This window comes from Hyperolius riggenbachi, chromosome 7 (assembly GCF_040937935.1).
Source record: "Hyperolius riggenbachi isolate aHypRig1 chromosome 7, aHypRig1.pri, whole genome shotgun sequence".
Lineage (NCBI taxonomy): Eukaryota > Metazoa > Chordata > Amphibia > Anura > Hyperoliidae > Hyperolius > Hyperolius riggenbachi.
Genome location: NC_090652.1, coordinates 10,773,130 through 10,795,348, shown reverse-complemented (window position 1 = coordinate 10,795,348; position 22,219 = coordinate 10,773,130). Strand labels below are relative to the sequence as shown.

Sequence of the window (22,219 nt, the reverse complement as noted above, 5' to 3'; positions counted from 1 at the left end):
ACAGATGTGTCTGTTCGAATGTCCGGCAATGACCCGACTTCACTGAGCCTTATTCTGGCTACTAGCGCACTCTACTGGTGAATAGAGGTGGTGGCGAACATTTCGCCAGTGAATCCCTATGGGCCAGTACTACTTCCGGGTCACTATGACCCGTAGCAGTACGGCTGCGCTGGCCCGCAGTGCGTGTCTTTGATCGCGCGCCTGTTGCTGGGCACTCTCTGCGCATGAGCGTGACGTCACTTGTGACGTCATGCACATGCTCAGAAAGTAATGTGTGTAGTTATGTTTAATAACATTTTTTATATATATTTTTCTTACCTATTTTGACTCATTGAAATGTCTTGGGGCAGTGTTAGTCTGATGTCTTTATTACCTTTGACACAATGCACATTGCCTGGCTGTCCTGCTGATCCTCTGCCTCTAATATTTTCAGCCATAGACCCTGAACAAGCATAGTCAGGTGTTTCTGACTCAAATCTGACTGGATTACCTGCATGCTTGTTTCAGGGCTGGTATTCAGTCTGTACTGCTACCAGAAGATCAGCAGCACTGCCAGGTAATGTATATTGCTTGAAAGGAAATAAATATCACTTTCGTTTTTGCTGGTTCCCTTCAAATATTGACTGGTTTGAAGTCCAGGGAACTCTTAGTAGCTTTTTCCACACCCACCACAATTCAAAAACATCAGTTTTTACTACTATTTGTAGTCCAACTTTCACAGCCATATGTTACTACTGGGGAGACCATTGCTGTAACTATCCTAATCTTTGTTGGTAAAGTGACATCTCTATCCTTTAGTATCTTGTCCAAACTTGCCATAGCTTTCCTCCCAAGTAACATCTCATGGCTGTGGTCACTATCTGCAGAGATCTTCCATCTCAGGACAATGAAATTGGTTCCAACTTCTACTTTTTCCTCATTTATTTGCAGATTCCTCATTGGATCAGATGGCATGACTTTAGTGTTCTTGATGGTAAAGAGACTCTGTAACAACATTTCCAGCCTTATTTCTTCTAACCTATAAGTTCCTATACCTGTTCTAATGTGGTCTGGCTAACTGCAGCCTTTTCTAGTTGCACTGTCTCTGTAATATATCTAATCTTCTTTTCTTTGTCAAGCTTTGTCGACCCAGGGAGGAATGGGCTGCCTCTGCTGTGATAGGGAGAAGTTATGCACACCCCCTGCACGCCCCCTCCAGGCTCTGTGTGTGTGCTTTGTTTATTGCAGTTTGTGAGGCTGAGGGGGGAGGGAGCTGCTGCCTGTCACATGCTGAGAAACTGTGAGAATCCCAGATTGGAGTGCAGATAATTCACTATGTAATAAAAACTTGTAGTATACTGTAACGTGAGAGATAGATAGATAGATAGATAGATAGATAGATAGATAGATAGACACACACACACATACATACACACATATTAGTGTGTGTGTATATATGTATATATCTATATATATACACATACATCACTTACTGGTTAGCAGCGATGTTTTTGTTTGTAAACACTGCCTAAAACTGGCGGTTAAAATCCAGGATCGCAGCAAGGTGCATCAGAAACGGCAAACAGGGATCCAGGAGATCACAGTGTCTCGATTGGTATGTTTTTTATTGTACAAATCGGACAGTACAGATTCTCTTTAAGCAGTAGACCAGCTTTGGCACTTTCTTGTTTGACATTCGTGGCTAGGATCTTCAGTTCTTCCTCACTTTCGGCCATCAGAGTGATATCATCAGCATATATGTAACTATTTCTGCTATTTGAATTTCAGCAGGTGACTCATGTCACTCATGGACAAAGTCCGCTCTCCCCAAAGAAAAAACTGTTCCTAAGTACCAAGCAAACAACCATCTCAGACTTTAAATATAGTGTTGGCTGTTTAACATTACTCATGATTATTCCAAAAATGTATAGTGATATGGTATTCGCACCAAAACCAATATTGGCTCTTGCAAACAAACACAATTAGGATCTACCCTGACTGTAGCCCAATGCGGATGTGATAAGTGCAGGAATTTTATCAGTCTTATATAGATAATGATATACTTCCTGAACAGCACACCTCACTTGCTATGGATCCTTCCTGCACGCTCCAGTCTGTGGGGCTTCCAGACTTGAAATCCAATGAAGTAGTCGACCAGCAGTGAAGATTTTCAATGTTCTGTTTAATTCACAGACAGCATCACCCGGTGTAGGTATCGGATGTAAGCATAGCTCTCAGGTATAAGTAGCTCTCAGATGCTTACTGCGCTGTAGGGCACACTTGGAAGTGAGTGTGTCTACATTGCAGCCGGGCAGTAAAGCACAACGGACAGTCGCCGTTTCGAGGAGTCTCCTGCTCTTTGTCGAGTCGATGCCACTGCACTCGACACAGTTCCCATTCATCAAAATACAAATACAGTCTGTGCTATGGATAAATAAAGTGCATAAATAACGTGGTGCGCAATCAATAGTAATGAGACGGCGCCGTCATTCACAAAAGCCGATACTTACACATCCACGCATTGCTTCCTGTTTGCGTAGTAATACTAAGCATAGGGAAGTCGTGCGCGAGGACATCTTGTGGCCTAATAGTAAAACTACATCTAAAACACTTTTTTTTTTAACCTATCAGACTTTTTTTTACATTTAAAATTAACCCCTTACCCCCCCCCCCCCCCCACACACACACACACACACACTCCCCAATAGTTCCCCCCAAAAAAATCTTTGTTAAAAAAAAAAATACTTAGAGACTGAACATTTTTAAAATGTATGTAAAGAGGGTATATTACTGTTACTTTATAAAGTATGGGCTTGTAATTAGTGATGGACCGAAAACTGAAAAAATGCATCTTTATATCCAAATAAAATATTGGCACCATACATTGTACTAGGGAAAAATTTTAAATGTTGCAATAGCCGGGGCAAATGGGCAAATAAAATGTGTGGGTTTTAATTATGGTAGCATTTATTATTTTGAAACTATAATGGCCGAAAACGGAGACATTATGATTTTTTCCCCATATTTTTCTTATTTTTCCTGTTAAAACACATTTAGAATAAAATAATTCTTAGCAAAAATTACTGCTTCCCCCCCGACCCCCCCCCCCCCACACACACACACACACACACACACACACACACACTACACACACACACACACACTGTACACACACACACACACACACACACACACACACACACACACACACACACACTGCACACACACACACACACACACACACACACACACACACACAGCACACAGCACACACCACACACCACACACCACACACACACACACACACACACACACCCTACACACACACACACACACGCTGTACACACACACACACACACACACACACACACAGAAAGCCTAACTAGTGGCAAAAAAAACAAGATACTGATTGTTTCGTTGTGATAAATAGTAATAAAGTTATAGTTGAATGAATGGAAGGAGCGCTGACAGGTGAAAATTGCTCTGGTTTTTTAAAGGGATAAACCCTTGGCGGTGAAGTGGTTAACAAAGAAGTTATATATAAATATATGCAGTATGTGCACCAAACACACACACCAAATAATATACCGATCTCCTATATAAATATATACAATATGTACACCAGAACGCAATACAAGCTCACAAGTAGTGTTGCTCACAAATATCGGCCAAAGTCATTTCCACATTGAAAAATGCTATGCTGATGTCTAAAATATATTTTTGAAAATGCGTTGTATTTTGTGTGATATGGTCAATGAAAATTAATATTAGAAAGTAGCCGTTTTTGTAATACGTTTTGTAGTTTTCTGCTTTAACCCATTAACAGCTTCCAACAAAATGCTTCATTTGAAAGCTGCTGGTGCATTGTGTCAGCATAACTAAGGAGCTTGGGGCCCTGGTGCGAGTTTTACATGGGGCCCCAAGCACTCTTTTGATATGGAGCTTCAAAATCTTTCAAGAACAGCTAGCTACAGTGTCAGAGAGGTGTATTTAGAGTAAGGCCTTGCTCACATTATAAATCGCCAGCACAATCGCAAACGCTTTTTAAAGCGATTTTTCCACTTTCAGAGTTTTAAGGGCCCATTCACACTAGAATTGCTTTTCTGAGCGCTTTGTGATTGATTAGCGCTTTTTTAAAAATTGCTTCCATTCCCTTTCATTAACCATTTCTGCCACCCTCACGTCCAGGCGGCTGCTCTGCCGCAGTGCCGCGCTTCGGCGTGCTCCTGCGCGCGATCACGGGCGCGCACCCGTGCTGTCCCCCGGTAGCCCTGGGATCAGTGAAACGGAACATGGTTCCCGATCACCGATTCATGTCCCCAGCAGAAAAACCAAAGCACTCTTAGGCCCCGTTTCCACTATCGCGAATCTGCAAGCGTCTAGCGTATGCGGATTCGCATAGACAATATAAGTGAATGGGCCTGTTTCCACTTATGCGTCTGCGGGAGCGTTTTATTGTGCGGAGAAAATCTGCATGGAACACCCTGCAGAATTCGCCTGCATGTGGAATGCAGGCGAATCGCACACAATGTATTTAATAGGGAAATCGCATGCGTTTTCCCCATGCGTTTTTTGCCGCGAATTTGCATAGGTACCAATGTAAATTTACACAGGCAGTGACATGGTTAAAATCGCATATACCCTCACCTATGCGAATTTGCATGCGAATTCGCGGCAAAAAACGCATGCGGAATCGCATCCGCATGCAATTTAATCAGCGGTGGAATCCAGGCGATTCCGCACCGCAATAGTGAAAACGAGCCCTCACTAGAGGCTTCAGTCTTTCTGCAAAAGAAAAGTTTCCCGTCCTCTTTGTGCTTCTCGCTAACCGGAAGCACAAGGAGGACGGGACAACAATAAACTCAAGGTGGCATCTTGTGGCCAAATAATAAACTACATCTATATATTTTTTACATTACAATTTACACATATAATAACATTAAAAATGAACTGTTTATTTCCCACACCAAAATATTACCCAAATAAAATTTTTAATGGAAAAAAAAATTACAATAAAAAAACAAGGGTTGCCTAAGGGTCTGAACTTTTTAAATATGCATTTGAAGGGGGTATACTACGAACATTTTTTAAATTATAAGCTTGTAAATAATCACTATGGATGCAAAACGGAAAAAATGCACCTTTTATTTCCAAATAAAATATTGGCGCCATACATTGTGATAGGGACAAAATTTAAATGGTGTCATAACCGAGACAAACGGGCAAATAAAATACATAGGTTTTAATTATGGTATCGTGGATTATTTTAAAGCTATAATGGCAGAAAACTGAAAATAATGAATTTTTCCCATTTTTTTCTTATTTATCTTGTTAAAATGCATTTATAAAAAAAAATAATAATTCTTAGCAAAATGTACCACCCAAAGAAAGCCTAATTAGTGTCGGAAAAAACAAGATATAGATATCAATAAATATCAATAAATTGTGTTAAGTAGTGATAAAGTTAATAGCGAATGAATGGGAGGTGAAAATTGCTCTGATGCATAAGGTGAAAAATCCCCGCTGGCTGAAATGGTTAAAATCACGGTATAAAAGCGTAAAAATCGCCGTAAATTTTGTGAAATTGCAGCGATTTTTACCGCGATTTTAATGAAAGTGAATGGGAGTGATATTTTTAAAAGGCGCTAATCAATCACAAAGCGCTCAGAAAAGCGCTTATAGTGTGAATGGGCCCTAAGCAATTTTCTAAGTGCTTTTTTCCGGCGATTTGAGATTTTCTTCCTGGAGACAAATCAGGAAGTGAACTCTTTGACCCGGAACAGAATGTATCTAATGCAAGGGCAATTCAATAGCCATAGCAGCTGCTATGGGGCCCGGGAACAGAGGTGGCGCAGGTGGTACTTGATGTGTTCACCATTCACTTGCTTGTGTTCCTCCACCCTATGATTATGTCTAAGTGCCCATGAGCTATGTGCAGGGTTGATTGCACGGGAATGTAAATTGCCCACTTTTCTCATATCCAGAGGTTTGAGGCAGGTGGCATTGCTTAACCTTTTGGGGACCGCCTATATTCAATCCTACGTCGCACTTGTGGCTGCTCTAGGCTGATGCGGTGTAGGAATTGACGCCGCCTGCCGTTTCCGCTCCCGACGCACGTGCGCCCCCGAGAGGGGAGATCTCCCCTCAGTGACCGGGAGCCATCGCGCATGGCTCCTGGTCACGTGATCACTACGATCGCCGGCGGACCGTAGGGATCTCCATAAGAACTGCGGCGGTAGGGGGAAAAGAAGAGGATCCACTCACCTTCCTGTTGTTCCCCCAGCGATCAGCGCTCCGCTCTGGCCGGCATCCCCGGCTCGCTGTGATATGAGTACCGGGTCGCGGCTTGATGACATCATCAAGCTGCGACCCGAGAGTTAGCGGCAGTACGAGCGGGGATGCCAAAATGAAAATGTTCATCATATGAACAAGCCCTAAGGAACCAGTTTGTTAAGGATCACTACTATGCAATGCTCGTATAGAGGTGTTCATTAATTATCAGCATAGCACGAATAAAAAGCTAATAATATGGGTTAAGGTGGGCCCCTCTGGTGCAGGGGCCCCGGTGCGGTCGCAACCTCTGCACCCCACTGTCTGTCAGCATATCTTGTTTGCCTGCCTAGTGCAGCGAGTGGGGGGCAGGGAGCAGTTATACTTACCTATTCTAACCGGCATCTTTTCTTCCTCCACCAGCGGCTCTGAGCTTCTGGCAGGTCTTCTGGGTCCCGATCACATCTGATCACATGATATGACATGTGATCAGGATTCAGCGTTACAGCACCACCCGGCGGTGGAAGAGGGGTGATGGAAGAGATGGAAAAAACTCTTGTATCACCCTCATTCCACCACCAGGTGAAGCTGTAATGCGGACATGGTCTACTGGATCCTGATCACATGCCAGCCAACTAGCCAAATACAGCTTTAGGTAACTTTTCTTCCATAATAGCACCATCATTTGGACAATCTGCTCTGCTCAAAAACCTCTGAGTTCTATTTGTGATGTTTACATCTGCTTCCTATCATTGCTGAACTAGTTAGCCTTAATTTTATCACCTGAATTAGGAAAAAAAAAATCTAATGTTCGCGCCATACAAACATCGATTTTTGACCCAAATAGGCCTCACCAGCCAGCCATCATGCCCCTTTGTGCCCCCCCCCCCCCCCACAAAAAAAAATGAAAACTGGAGTAGCCACTGGCACTGCTTTAGGCTATGGTTTAATTGTCAGCCACAGAGAGTATACCTTACTTTGTGCTCTTGTTCATCAACAAGCAAAACTGAATGTCAAGCTCATAATACTGGCAAACGTGTTCCCTGGTGGATGGACTGTGGCCGTGGCAGAGGCAATCGTCATGTCCCAGGCATCCACAAAGCCCACATTGAGACCTTTGAAAACTTCTCTTAGCACCAGATACTGACAGTAACCATGGAAGTCCCCCCGTCTCTCCACCGGGGCAAAGATCTCCCTTGTGTTTTCTGACTTGATGATCACCTTGGTGTCCGGACTGCGTAGAAAGAGATTCTCTACTGCCCAGCGGATGTTGAGCGCCCGTTTTATGAAAAGCTTGAGAGGGAACTGTCTGAAGTGCTGCCCCATGGTTATAGCGAAGATGGTGTCCTTTCCTCCACCACGCTGGTCAATCTGGCGGCTCGTGTACAAGTCCTCCTTGCTGTAGTAGAAGCCTTCGTGCTCCAGCGGGAAGCCGTGTCTCTTATAGGAGACATAGATGTCTTTCTCCATATTGAAGGCTTCTAAGGTCTTCGCCCAACCAGCCCACCCTTTGCTGTGGTAACGGAAATAATTCACAACTGTTGGAGACAAGCATAGACATTACAAGAGGTTTCTGGTCTATTTTCTTTCCCACCCAACTCTCAGGAGAGTATTAAAGCTGTCTATTGGTTTCCACCTCAATCATTTTATCATTCTGGTGGCCACTGGGACAAGAAGCGAAGACAATTCTACCCCAAAGGGGACACCTACAGCAGTAAGAACCTGACAGAGGTTCAACCTCTTCCAGATTGTATCTAGAACTAAGAAAAATGTCTGGGCTAGAGTCTCTAGCCCAGACATTTTTCTTAGTTCTAGATACAATCTGGAAGAGGTTGAACCTCTGTCAGGTTCTTACTGCTGTAGGTGTCCCCTTTGGGGTAGAATTGTCTTCGCTTCTTGTCCCAGTGGCCACCAGAATGATAAAATGATTGAGGTGGAAACCAATAGACAGCTTTAATACTCTCCTCCATTGTACAAAAATGTTTTTATTACTGTCTTTTCCCCTATTGAAGATATTTATGCCACCTCCTCTCAAGACAGGAAGTAAGATCAATTCACCAAAAAGGGAACGCAGACAGAAATATAAACCTAAAACTGGTTTTAATGTGTATCTGCAAACTGACCGAAGTAACATCTCATGGCTGCAGTCACCATCTGCAGAGATCTTCCATCCCAGGACAATGAAATCTATTACAACTTCTACTTTTTCCCCTTCTATTTTTTCCCATCTATTTGTAGATTTGTTCATTGGAGCAGATGGCATGGCATTAGTGTTCTTGATGTTAAGCAGTAGACCAGCTTTTTGACACTCATCATGACTAGGCTCTTTAACCATTTCTGCCACCCGCACTTGATGCTCACGTCCAGGCGGCTGCTCTGCTGCGGTGCTGCGCTTCAGCGCATTCCCGCGCGCGATCGCAGGTGTGCCCCTGTGCCCCCATGCTGTCCCCCGGTAGCCCTGGGATCAGTGAACGGGAACATGGTTCCTGATCACCGATCCGTGTCCACAGCAGAAAAACCGAAGCGCTCTTACTAGAGGCTTCAGTCTTTCTGCAAATAAAAATGTACGCGTCCTCCTTGTGCTTCCGGTTAGCGAGAAGAACTAGGAGAAATAAAAACTCAAGGTGGCCATCTTGTGGCCAAATAGTAAAACTACATCTACATATTTTTTACATTACAATTTACACATGTAATAACATTAAAAATTAACTGTTTATTTCCCACACCAAAATATTACCCAAATAAAATTTTTTGTGGAAAAAAAAATTACAATTAAAAAACAAACAAACAAAAAAGACCATAAATAGTTACCTAAGGGTCAGAACTTTTTAAATATGCATTTGAAGGGGGTATACTACGAACATTTTTTACATTATAAGCATGTAAATAGTGATGGACGCAAAACTGAAAAAATGCACCTTTATTTCCAAATAAAATATTGGCGCCATACATTGTGATAGGGACAAAATTTAAATGGTGTCATAACCGAGACAAACGGGCCAAAAAAATACATAGGTTTTAATTATGGTAGCGTGGATTATTTTAAAGCTATAATGGCCGAAAACTGAGAAATAATGAATTGTTTCCATTTTTTCCTTATTAATCCTGTTAAAATGCATTTATAAAAAAATAATTCTTAGCAAAATGTACCACCCAAAGAAAGCCTAATTAGTGGCGGAAAAAACAAGATATAGATCAATAAATTGTGATAAGTAGTGATAAAGTTATTAGCGAATGAATGGGAGGTGAAAATTGTTCTGATGCATAAGGTCAAAAATCCCCGTGGGCTGAAATGGTTAACTCTTCCTCACTTTCGGCCATCAGAGTGATGTCATCAGCATATATGTAAATATTTCTGCTATTTAAATTCCATCAGGTGACACATGTCATGGACAAAGTCCGCTCTCGCCAAAGAAAAAACAGTTCCTAAGTACCATGCAAACAACCATCTCAGACTTTAAATATAGTATTAACATTACACATGATTATTCCACTAATGTATATTGATATGGTATTTGCACTAAAACCAATATTGGCGCTTGCAAACACAATAAAAAGCTACCCTTACTGTAACCCCAAGCGTATGTGATAAGTGGAGTAATTTTATCAGTTTATATGTAGGCTGAGGTCCCCCGGCTCCTGTCCGTGTACCTCCGGTGGCTCCCGTTACCGGCGACACCCAGGCCGGGTGTCAGGCGACGACTCTTCCTAGATCTTCACGCTCGTCATCATCAAGCCGGCTGCTATGCGTCATCACGGCGGCCGGCGTGACAGGTCTGCGCATGCGCGGTTTTCTAACTCTAAACCGCGCATGCGCAGACCTGTCACGCCGGCCAAGTGTATTCCTCTTCGTCTTCCCTCTGTCAAGCGCATCCTGCGCAGATGGGAAACCCCGGGCAAGTGAAACTTAGTTTTTTTTCAGGGTTAAGGTTCCCTTTAACAGCGACATACAAATGCACATTTATAAATGTCTTATTTGTGCATTAATTAGTGCAAACAGGACATTTACTAAGTGACATGTGTCGAAAATAGGTCGGCACTTGCAGATGATATCAGCATAAAAGTAGCTTTACTTATCCGGCTAATGCATCAAGCACAAAGTGCAGCTATGCATATTGTCCTACTCGATACTGGTTGGCTGTGGGGTGAGGTGGGAGCGATGGGGGCCGCCTTACGACCGTTTCACTCTTCTGAGCGCCTTCAGAGGCATGCTCGATGCATTAGCCGGATAAATAAAGCTACTTTTATGCTGATATCATCTGCAAGTGCCGACCTATTTTCTACACATGTCACATTGAACTTTGCTATGCTTCTAAGGCCTGAGCACGCAGTTTTACAGCAGTTACCCGATACTTTCCTCCAAACATCTAAATATGTATGACCTGCACAGATCTGCAGTGCCGGTTCTTTGTCTCTATTCTGTCTTAATTAGGACATTTACTAAATCTGCATTTTGCCTAAATGCATGTACATTTGGGCAAAATATGCAAAAAAAAAAAAAAATCGAACATACAGTATTACAAAATTACATTCAAATGTTGAATTTTTAATTATTTTCACAAAATGTATGCTAGAAGAATATGAGCATTTTTCGCTTATTATCACTGATCAAAGGGCAGAGACTAAGTCAGGGGGTAGCCAACAGAGCAGCAGAGGACAGGAGCAGGAATACAGGGGAGCAGAGCTCAGCAAGAACAGGGGAAGTTGTCTATGGGACAGCACCTGCTGCAAGGAGAGCTGGTCTTATATAAGGGAAGAGAGTAGGCCTGCAAGTCTCAAACAGTAAGATGACCTCTGCTGGCAGGAGGTGGACGTCCCAGAAAGTCCTGAAATCTGATGCCATATGCAGGTGAAATGTGAACTGCAAGTCAATCCAAGGGAATTGGACAGCCCCGGCTAGTAGAATACGCAAGCAGCTCAGGGGGTGAACCAAAAACCACTTGGAAAGTATAGGAGACCAAAAGTGACTGAAAAGTCCTCCCACTGAAAAAGCAATTCTTAGGCAGGAATCCTACTGTGATTATCATGGCCTATGGCCCCTCCCAGGGTGTTTTAATATGAGAATAAAGAGGAAATGTACTAAATATAACTTAAAGTCAAAATAAGCATACACAGGTCATACTTACCTCCTGTGTAGTCTACTCCTTAATCTCTTTCTCCTCTCCTGCGTCTTGTTTGTCCACTGTGATCAATGGAATTCTCCGTCCTCCATTTTGAAAAAGGCCATTACCCCATAACCACTTCCTGGTCAGCACACTGATACACTGTAATATCGCATACTTGAGCCATAGGGAAACATGGACATTACCTTGCACATTCAGTTGTAACTGACAGCTGCTGATATATAACTGACAGCAACTGGTATATTTCAGTTCTGACAAAATATTGTCAGAACTGGAAGGGATCACTGTAAGAAGAAAATGGTGAGCTTCTGAGAGGAACTGACGGCGAGGTTAGTATGTAATATTCATTTGCAGCTACGTCATGTGTTTATTTTAAGTAATTCTACCACTTCAGGTTCCCTGTAATGAACTGTTGTGCTGCTGATCTGCACAGTCTAGAGGCAGCTAAGCAGGCTTTGCCCAGGTTCTTCTCACTATTACGATGTCTGTCTGAAGTAAGGTCTCAAACCCAGAGGGAATACATCTTTCTGCTGCTGGTACATAAAAGAATGTATCTGCAGCCTTTAGGCCAGTGGAGGCGCTGCACTGGGGCACTAGCCCCCCCCCCAAGAGTAGCTGTGCCCCCCTGTAAGCCCCCCACTCAATTTTTACAATATTTAGTCACTGTTTGCCCATTGTAAAATCTTTCCTCTCCCCGATTTACATTCTGACATTTATTACATGGTGACATTTTTACTGCTGGCAGGTGATGTAGCTGCTGCATGCTTTTTTGGCAGTTGGAAACAGCTGTAAACAGCTATTTCCCACAATGCAACAAGGTTCACAGACAGTTAAAACTGCCAGGAGTACCACGGTCCTCAGAGTATCTTGTGGGAGGGGTTTCACCACAGTATCAGCCATACAGCGCCCCCTGATGGTCTGTTTGTGAAAAGGAATAGATTTCTCATGTAAAAGGGGGTATCAGCTACTGATTGGGATAAAGTTCAATTCTTGGTCGGAGTTTCTCTTTAAGTAAACCAAGAGATTATTTATTTGCCATAAATACCTCACAATCCTTGCAAGATCTCTTATAATTAACCACTTAATGACAACTAAACATTTCTAAACATCCAGTGTATGTGCGGAGAGTGCATCATCAGTTTGTTACTAAACGAGGCGCATGTGGTATAATAATTTTTAACCGAGATGAGTTGTAGAATACATTTTGGTGTGTCTTAAAGCTTGGACACACATCACCTAAAAAATAGGTACGGACAAACTCAATCCAACATAAAAAAGTCATTTTCTAAATTATGATTAAATTTGGGAACGTTTTAGCAAAACTACAAGAGACATATGAACCATGTACGAACGATATGTAGTAACAGTTTAACCGTGATAAGTAGAAGAATTGAGTTGAGAAAGTTTTAGGGTTGAGGCCCATGTCTTGTGTATTCTTTTTAGTCGCAAACTGAATCAAAGGCAATTGAATTTTTGCATATGCTGGACCAAAATAAAAGACTTGTAAAATGAAAACAAAGTGACAGAATGTGAAAGAAACAACATATATTGTTACCTTAGAAACTTGGCTTTCTTAAATATGTATGTCATGAGGGTATATTACTATTATTTTTGCAAATAAGGTCTTATACTCATCAATAGTGTACAATGAGAAAACAAAAACTAAAATCAGAAAAAAAGACACCTTTATTTTCTAAATACAATATTGTCACCATACATTGTGCTAGGAACATAATCTAAATGTTTTTATAACCATGATGGATAAGCAAATAAAATTAGTGGGTTTCTTTCAGTTTTTTCTCTACGTTTCCCTTTAAAATGCATTGAAAATAAGGTAATTACTAAACAAAATGATCACATGCTAAAAGCCTAATTTGTCTTGAAAAAAACAATACATAGAACATTTTGGTGTGATTAGTAGTAATAAAGTCATTGGCGAATGAATGGCAGCAGTGCTGATATGTGAAAATTCATTTGGTCCTGAAGTGGTTAATGTAACTGGATGACACTGATATTTGCAAAGTAAAAATCTTTCTACCTCCTTCTGATTGTATGTTCTAACATTGTCAGTCAACAGGAATAGAGTCTGAAGGAGACTTACTAGCTGGAAGCTTACTGGGTTTTTTTTTAGTTGTTTTTTTTTTTTTTGGGGGGGGGGGGGTTAAATTAGCTAATAAATGGCATTATCCTGATCCACAACTTCCTTTCTGTGAAATACAAGCTCTAGTCTTCATCAATGCTTGGCTATTAAAATAAGAAATTATACACACAGTCTTTATCTCCCTCCTGCCCCTTCCCCCTCCCCTTGCTTGTGGAGTGGTCATACACAGGCTGAGGGCTGGAATGATTTGTCTGTGATCTGTCCACACAGGAGCAGCTCGCTAGCAAGTAAGGATTAAATTATGCCAGCCAACTAGCCAAGTACATCTGTAGGTAAGGTTTCTTCCATAATAGCAGCATCATTTGGACAATCTAATCTGCTCAAAAGCCTCTGAGTTCTCTTTGTGATGTTTACATTTGGTTAATATCATTGCTAGACGCTAGTTAGCCTTAATTTTATCGCCTGAGTTAGGCAAAAAAATATCTAAAGGCCTGTACCCACCTCTCGATTTTTCCAACAACCGGGGGGTGTTTTTGAGCGACGAGGGGTAATTTCCACAATCTCGCAATGTGGGTACAGGCGCAGGATACCTTGAATGAAGTTTTGCGACACGTGGCGATAATGACCGTCATTGCAGATTAGGTCTTGATCCAAAACAACTCAGCACAAAGTACCACGATGGCTTGACTTCCCGTTCGTGCCGCCGTTTGCCGTTGCGTGACATCGCCCATACCTGCCGGCAAGAAGATGGATCAGGCAGCAATTGTTGTCCTGGGACGTCACTGTCATCCGTCTTTCTTCGTCGCGAGGTGAGTATTCAGCCCTCTTTTGAGCCGCCATTGCTTCAGGCTTTGGTTGACTGGTCAGCCACCGTGCAGAGTACACCTCACTTTGGGCTCTTGTTCGTCAACAAGCAAAACTGAATGTCAGGCTCATAATACTAGCAAATGTGTTCCCCGGTGGGTGGACTGTGGCCGTGGCAGAGGCCACCGTCATGTCCCAGGTGTCCACAAAGCCCACATTAAGACCTTTGAAAACTTCTCTTAGCACCAGATACTGACAATATCCATGAAAGTCACCCTGTCTCTCCACCGGGGCAAAGATCTCCCTTGTGTTTTCTGACTTGATGATCACCTTGGTGTCCGGGCTGCGTAGAAATAGATTTTCCACTGCCCGGCGGATGTTGAGTGCACGTTTTATGAAAAGCTTGAGAGGGAACTGTCTGAAGTGCTGCCCCATGGTTATAGCGAAGATGGTGTCCTTTCCTCCACCACGCTGGTCAATCTGGCGGCTCGTGTACAAGTCCTCCTTGATGTAGTAGAAGCCTCCGTGCTCCAATGGGAAACCATGTCTCTTATAGGAGACGTAGATGTCTTTCTCCATATTGAAGGCTTCTAAGGTCTTCGCCCAACCAGCCCATCCTTTGCTGTGGTAACGGAAATAATTCACAACTGTTGGAGGCAAGCATAGACATTACTAGAGGTTTCCGGTCTTTCCCACCCAACTCTAGCCCAGATATTTTTGTTAGTTCTAGACACAATCTGGAAGGGTTTGGACCTCTGCCAGGTTCTTACTGCTGTAGGTGTCCCTTTGGGGTTGAATTATCTTTGCTTCTTGTCCCGGCCAGTGGCCACCAGAATGATAAAATGACTCAGGTGGAAACCAATGGACAGCTTTAATATTCTTCTCCAGTGCACAAAAATGTTTTTATTACTGTCTCTGTCCCTATTGAAGATATGTATGCCATCTCCTCTCAAGACAGGAAGTAAGATCAATTCACCCAAAAGGGAACACACAGAAATATAAACCTAAAACTGGTTTTACTGTGTATCTGAAGGGAAAAATAGTGGACCAAATGGACACTTATCTCAGTGGATAATCCAGAGTCTTCTCTTGTCCCTTTCGACTCCACTGATCCAGTGCTGGTACCTCCAAACCTCTTCGACAAGGGCTTTTTGAAGAATGCATGTGGCCTCGCTCCCATCCATGAACAAACAGGGCTGCACTGCGCAGGAACGGTAAGCATTGCGCCTGCGAAGTAGCATCAAGCCGATAGGGCTGTTTTTTCTACCAAGCTTGTGTCACTACGTGCTACTGTGCAGGTGCAAGATGTCCTGTGCCTGCACAGTGTGGCAACACTCGTTCACGGACATGAAACACGGCCGCAAATCAAACTTCCAGAGGGTCCCATCACTGGATTGGTGGTCTCAAGGAGGATGCAGGAGTCATCTGAAGGATTCAGAAGCTTTCTTCTACTGAGGTAAGTATATGACTTTTACTTTTTTAACCTCCCTGGTGGTAACCCCTCATGCTAGCTGCCGGGAGCTCAATGCAGAGCAATGGAGCTCAGCAGGCTTTTTTTTTTGCTCACCTCCTAAGGGGGGGGGGGGGGGGGGGGAGTTACTAGCGCAGACAGCCATTCTACTTCCTCTCCCCGGAGGCTGTGAATCACTCAGATCGGCGTCAGGGATCTCACTACAGAATTACAGTGCCACCCGGAGGACGGATGGGAAATTGCAGGGAGGTGAGTGAGTGCTAGGGCAGCCGCTGGCTTTTCTGGCAGCATGATTTTTTTCCTGGTTTTAGGGTCTGAAATGTTCAGAAAAGACCCTACAGTCCAGGAAGGTAAAAAAAAAAAAGACTTATAGGTTTACTTTAATGTGTTTGCACATTGTCCAAGCTTGGCTTCAATAACTTCATGGACTAAAATTTGCACAAAGCTCCAATACCAAAAAAGTTGCTTTTATCACACCGGCACCTGGTCTGTATTCAGGGGAGGACTGGGGCCTTTTGGCCTGGAGGGAAATCACAAACTAGAGGCCCGTTTTCACTGCAGCCCCAGCCCAAATGATGTCACACATGCGCACCACGTGCTATATGCCGACGGTCACGTGGGGCGCCAATGCAGAAATACAGCAAGGACACTTGAGGAACAGCGTGACAGGTAAAGTATAATGCAGAGGCATCCGGGGGCACATCATATATTTTGCGGGACAATGGCCCGGGTTTCCGTCACATTCATCATTCGTGATTGCTGCACTTGATCGACCACATCGACCTGAGATTTCCCAGCATCTCAGATCAATACATTCAACTAATTTCCACCTGAAATAAGTCAAATCGTTGATTGGGCATGCTTGTGGCAGCACAGGTTTTCATCTGATTCAATAATAATTATCGAAAAGATTGGTGGATCGGCCAGCCCTAAATCATGAGAGGCAGCCTGGGGGGAAATCTCCTCCCTTCCTCCCTGGCCAGTCCTCCCCTGTCTGTATTTGTTGTTGCAAGTTTTGAATTTCTAAGACAATATCCCCGTAAAGAAAAGACCCGGGCTGTGCCTAAAATGTATGTTTTCATAGAGCAGCTATACAAATCTCATAACAATTATTTCAAGGGTTGGTTATATTAATTTAGTAAGTTTAGGCCAGAGAGGTGCATCTGGCCCAGGAATAATTTGAGTATCCTTCGTAGACTTATTTTGACAAACAAGTAGATAGCCTATATATTTGCTATTATTTTTTTAGGCTACGGTCTTCCTATTCACAAGGTGGGAAGGGGGGCTTTCCCGGGCCAACAGAATGGCCAGAAATGGCCCTGTTTTGAGAAGTCTTATAAGGTTATCAGGGCCGGATTTGTACTTTTTACCACCCAAGGCCACTGTCACCAGCTGCCCCCCTTCAGTATAGGTAGCAAGATGACCCTCCCCCTCTTCCCTCCAGTATAGTTAGCCTGATGACCATCTCCCCAGTATAGGCAGCCTGATGCCACCTCACCCTTTCCCTCCAGTATAGGTAGCCAGATTACTCCCTTAATCCTTCCCTTTCCCACACCCCTTTCAGTATAGGTAGCCGGCTTGCCATCACACCACAGCAGCCATCAGTGTCACTCATTTCTCCGCTCGTCTCCAGTGCAGAAGCTTCCTGTTCCTTTCCTTCTCCAATGCTGCCCCAGTCCATAGCCACTGGCCTCAATGCAAACGTGCACAGAGAGCAAGGTAGCCGGCTGTGCAGCAGGCAGCAGCAGAGTACCGCAGTCGGGCGCTCACCTGATCTCCCTGCATTGCAGTATTTGCAAGCTTGCAAATGCTGCACCAGTTTTGCCTGCTGCTTTGGTGCCCTTCCTCCTGTGGTGCTCTAGGCGGCCTTGGCCTAAATCCAGCCCTGAAGGTTATAGAGCCTCCACTATAGTCGTTTCAAGACAGTCACATCCACCAGAAGACCAGCAGCTTGGCTGTTTATGTTTCTGGTCACCATGGGTAGAGATCATCACTCAAATAAGATTCAACACCGACGTGCGTGAGATTAATCTTACTTTTAACGCCCTCGGTGAAGTGCATGATGAACTGTCGTAGCGTAGAGTCCCCTATCAGGAAGAGTTCTTTCCCCTGCAAGCATTTAAGGAAGTCCCCTCCGTCTTTGTAGAGGGTCATGTTGCAGTAGACGGGATTCCAAACGTTGTTATAGAAATATCCACTTGGGAAGGGGGACTCCATCCCCGTCTGACATTTTGGTTTCGGGATGAGAGTTGAGTCTGGAAAACAAATCATACAGCAAAGGAGATCAGTACTAGTAAAAAACGCAATCAACCATATAACAAATTATATGAAATCTGAACTGGAAGCAGAGGCGGCCTTAAGGTGACCATACACTTATAGATTTGCAGCAGATTCGACCATCGAATACATTCCTCTCAGATGCCTTTCAAGTCGAATCTGACAGGAATCTATCTGATGTGTGCCACACACTAGGAACAGATTTCCAATAGATTTCAGAATTAAATCGATAGGAAATCTATTGGAAATCGATCTAAATGCATTACTGCACCATTAGATCCAAAGCACCTCTATGATCAGGTAGATTTCGATAGATCAAATCCATCAAAATCGGACGCAAATCCATCGATTGATAGATTTGATTCCATAGAATTGATCAATCGATTGATGGCTAAAATTGACCAGTGTATGGGACCCTTTAGAATATGCGGTTCCTGGAACGAGTGTCAAATGCGGGGCCTAGAGCCATAAGTGTAGGCCATATATGGTTTTGCTAACTTAGCGCTCCAGCCAGCCTGAGCCTAGCACCCATCACCAGCCAGCCTGGTCACCATCTCTAGTGCCCCAGCCAGCCTAGTACCATCCGCAGTCAGCCTGGTACCCATCCGTAGTGCCCCAGCCAGCCTAGTATCATCCCCAGCTAGCCTAGTACCATCCCCAGCTCCCTAGCCAGTCTAGCACCCACCCCCAGCTCCCCAGCACCCATCCAGCACCCATCCCTTGCTCCCCAACCAGATTAGCACCGATCTCCAGCTCCCCTGCTACCCTAGCACACATCCCCAGCCAGTCTGGTACAAAACCAGCGTTCTCCAGTCCCCAGCCAGCCTGTACCTATCCCAAGCTCCCCGGCCAGCCTCTACCTATCCTTAGCTGCTATGGCTGGCTGAGGAGCTTGGCATAGGTACAGACTGGCTGGGGATGGGTGCTGGCCGGCTCAGGTTGGTGTTATTCAGGGCCAGTCCGCCCATAAGGCGGGGTGAGGTGGGTTCCTCAGGCGGCAAATTCGGGGGGGCACCCGCCTGGCCGTGGGTTTGGGGGGGTGCCGAGCTGTAGAGGGTAGCGGGCAGGAATGGGGTATTGGGCACAGCGGCAGGGAGGGGGTCGGAGTCCCCCCATCCTCACCTGAGTTCCCAGATCTGCGCTCCCCCTCCGGCTATTAAGTGTAGCTGCGAGCATACCGGTATATTGTCAGGTTGCGGGCATGGATGACTCACCTCTTCTGCGTTCCAGTGTGCAATACAGTGGGCGGCATTGCAGGAAGTGAGGACAGTGGAAAGCACGCTGGAACGCGGAAGAGGTGAGTCATCCCCTCCCGATGCCTGGTATTAATACGCTGCTGCGCCTGACCTTAATAGCTGGAGGGGGAGAGCAGATCAAGGGACTCAGGTGGGGGGGGCCGACCCACCTCCCCGCCACTGTGCCCACTACCCCCTTCATGCCCGCTACCCCCTCCAGGCTACCCATAGCTCCCAACTGTCCCTCTTCGGGAGCCCTGTCCCTCTGTAGCTCTGTCCTCCTCATTTGTCCCTCTTTCAGGACTTTGTCCCTCTTTCTATGTAAATATATATATTTCTCTACTAAAAATTTGTTTGACTCTAAACTTTATTCCCATCCTTTTAATTCATATATTACTAATTTTCAAATGTTAATATGAAGGAAAATGAACCAGAATAGAAAGGACCAGTGTGGTTTGAATTATAAAGCAACATATTTTTCTTATGAAATCTTTATGGTATGCATGACTAGGGGTGTGACGGGGCGTGATCAGGGGTGTGGCAGGGGTGTGGCTTAAGTGTCCCTCTTTCTCACCTCAAAAAGTTGGGAGGTATGGGCTACCTATTCTGGGGGTTATTATTCTGGGTGGGGGGTGCAGCGTTTTCTCACAAGTTTGCCTCAGGCAGCAAAAAGTCTAGAAAGGGCCCTGGTGGTATTTTGCACAATGCACAGGCGCTGACGCGGCAGCGCAATCCTTGATCACGCGCCCGTGCCCAGGAGTGCACTGCACATGACGTCAAATCGTGATGTTATAAACAGATCATTCCTGGCCGTGTGCACGCGATTAAGGACGCGGCGCTGAGTCATCGCCAGAGCCTGAGCCAACCAGGATTTAGGAAGAACCTCAGTCAGCCTGGGGGGGGTTTAGGTGAGTAGTATCATGACGTACTCGTGGCACCTGCGCGGGGCCCCCTTCAGGCACAGGGCCTGGGGCAATCGCCCTACTTGCCCCACCCAAAGGCCACCTCTGCTGGAAGAAATGTAGAGATTCCACCCCTATAGATGTAAAGGTGGACCCTACAGAGGACAGGGTTTAGGAATCTGTGCTTAACGTACACCTGAAGGGATACGGAGGCTAACATATTTATTTCCTCTTAAACAATGCAGATTTCCTGGCTGTCCTGCTGATCCTCTGCCTCTAGTACTTTTAGCCATAGACCCTGAACAAGCATGCAGCAGATCAGATGTCTGACTTTTGCATTTACCACATGCTTGTTTCAGGTGTGTGATTCAGACACTACCATGCATGAAAGATCAGCAGGACTGCCAGGTAACTGGTATTGTTTAAAAGGATATAAATATGCATTTACCTCTCAATTTATTTGTCCTGTAAATGAATGTCTACTATTCTTTTAGAAACGGTATCCCTGGCCAGCGAAAGAAGACTGTACAGCTATCAGTGCGGCCAGAGTTGTACTGTACATCCTGCAACTATTGTCTGAAAAATGATGCAAACGTCTTCTATGCTATGTACGCTACAGGCTTGCATCGCTGCAGAAAGAGCGGGTCAGAAAGACCAATAATAGCAATGCAAAACAGTGATTTTTCTGCCAAAATAACGCACAGCATGTTGTGCGTTGAACAGACGGTGCACGCATTTACAGTTACATTGCAGCATATCTCTACGTATCATATGCTTTGCTGTGTGCATCACATCAGTAACAAGCAATGCAACTATTTATCACCTTTGCAATCCCGTTTATAGGAGGCGCAACACAACATGCATAGTGTGAAAGCAGCCTTGAAACAGGCTTGCCACTGTAGCCAGATATTAAAGTGATATTGTCAGCCACAAAATCAAGTTCCACTTACCCACTGCTCTGTGTTTAATATGCAGTCTACTATCTGACCCTGCATTGCAAAGCATTCCAATCTAATCATAAATGTTTCTGCTGTAATTAATCTTATCTCAGTCTGCCTGGCTTTATTCTGGTACATTGCCAGGGAGAGGGAAGCTTATCTAATCTCTCCTCCCACATTCCTGCTCCTCACTGATTGGCTGAGGGCAGGGAGGCTGAGAAGGGTAATTCACCTCACCCCTCTGCAGAAGTTGCTGATATACAATATATGCTGTGCTCATATTTGTTTACAAAGCAAGCTAGATATGACAGTGCAGTTTCTAGGAGGAAAAAAAAGGGTAAGGGGAAAATAATATCAGGAATGGCTTCAGCCAGCGGTAGTAAAGATGGAAAATGCCTGTAACAGTTTTAACTGTATTTACTAGATACAATTCAATGCAATCAAAAAAGGCTGCTGACTTCAGAAAGATCATCTATATCAGCTTTTCACGTGTGTAACCTCAGGTTTACTTTGTAATAAAATTCAAGGACTTTCTAGGTAAACAATGGACAACAGGTTAAGTTACAGTGTGTTTTAACAAGACTTAGAGTTAGCGTGCCATAGCAAAAACAGTAAAAACTAACATTGTTCAATCAAAGCTACAATCAATATAAACATCAAATAAAATGCTTATGAATGCTAAAAATATGCAAAAAATGCACAACCCATATCTGTAAAATTCTTGAACGTACACCCTGCGGTTACTTTAACATGAATGTTAAGAAAAAATGGGAAAAAAAATAATTATTTCTTAGTTTTCAGCCATTATAGCTTTAAAATAATTCATGCTACCTTAATTAAAACCCACGTATTTTATTTTTGTTTTGCGTCTCTCACTATTTAGAAGCTTATAATTTTAAAAATATTAGTTGTGTACCCTCTTCACATGCATATTAAAAAAGTTCAGACCCTTAGGTAACTATTTATGTTTTTGTTTTGTTTTTTAAATTGTAATTTTTTTTTTTTTTAGTAAAACATTTTATTTTGGTATTTTTTGGGTGTGGGAGGTAAAACGTTATTTTTAAATATAATTTATTGTGTCTTTTTGCATTAAAAATAAATGTACATGTAGTTTTACTA

At 43.8% G+C, this 22,219-nt stretch overlaps 1 protein-coding gene across 4 annotated transcripts in view; it reads right to left on the bottom strand.

Moving 5' to 3' along the window:
• Nucleotides 1-7,173: 7,173 nt before the first annotated feature.
• The window catches only part of LOC137524086 (NXPE family member 4-like), a 405,433-nt gene continuing 390,387 nt past the window's right edge, over nt 7,174-22,219 (bottom strand). For 3 of the 4 annotated variants that reach the window (XR_011022629.1, XR_011022628.1, XR_011022630.1), the window contains exons 6-8: nt 17,785-18,003; nt 13,975-14,924; nt 7,700-7,787 (exon numbers count right to left, since the gene is read on the bottom strand). Coding sequence is in view for 1 of the 4 variants with exons in the window: in XM_068243577.1 (XP_068099678.1) it covers nt 7,243-7,787; nt 17,785-18,003 (764 nt within the window). In the remaining 3 variants the exon portion in view is untranslated. Of the gene's footprint in view, nt 7,788-13,974; nt 14,925-17,784; nt 18,004-22,219 lie in introns of all 4 variants that reach the window. The other variant, XM_068243577.1, reaches the window with a different exon arrangement.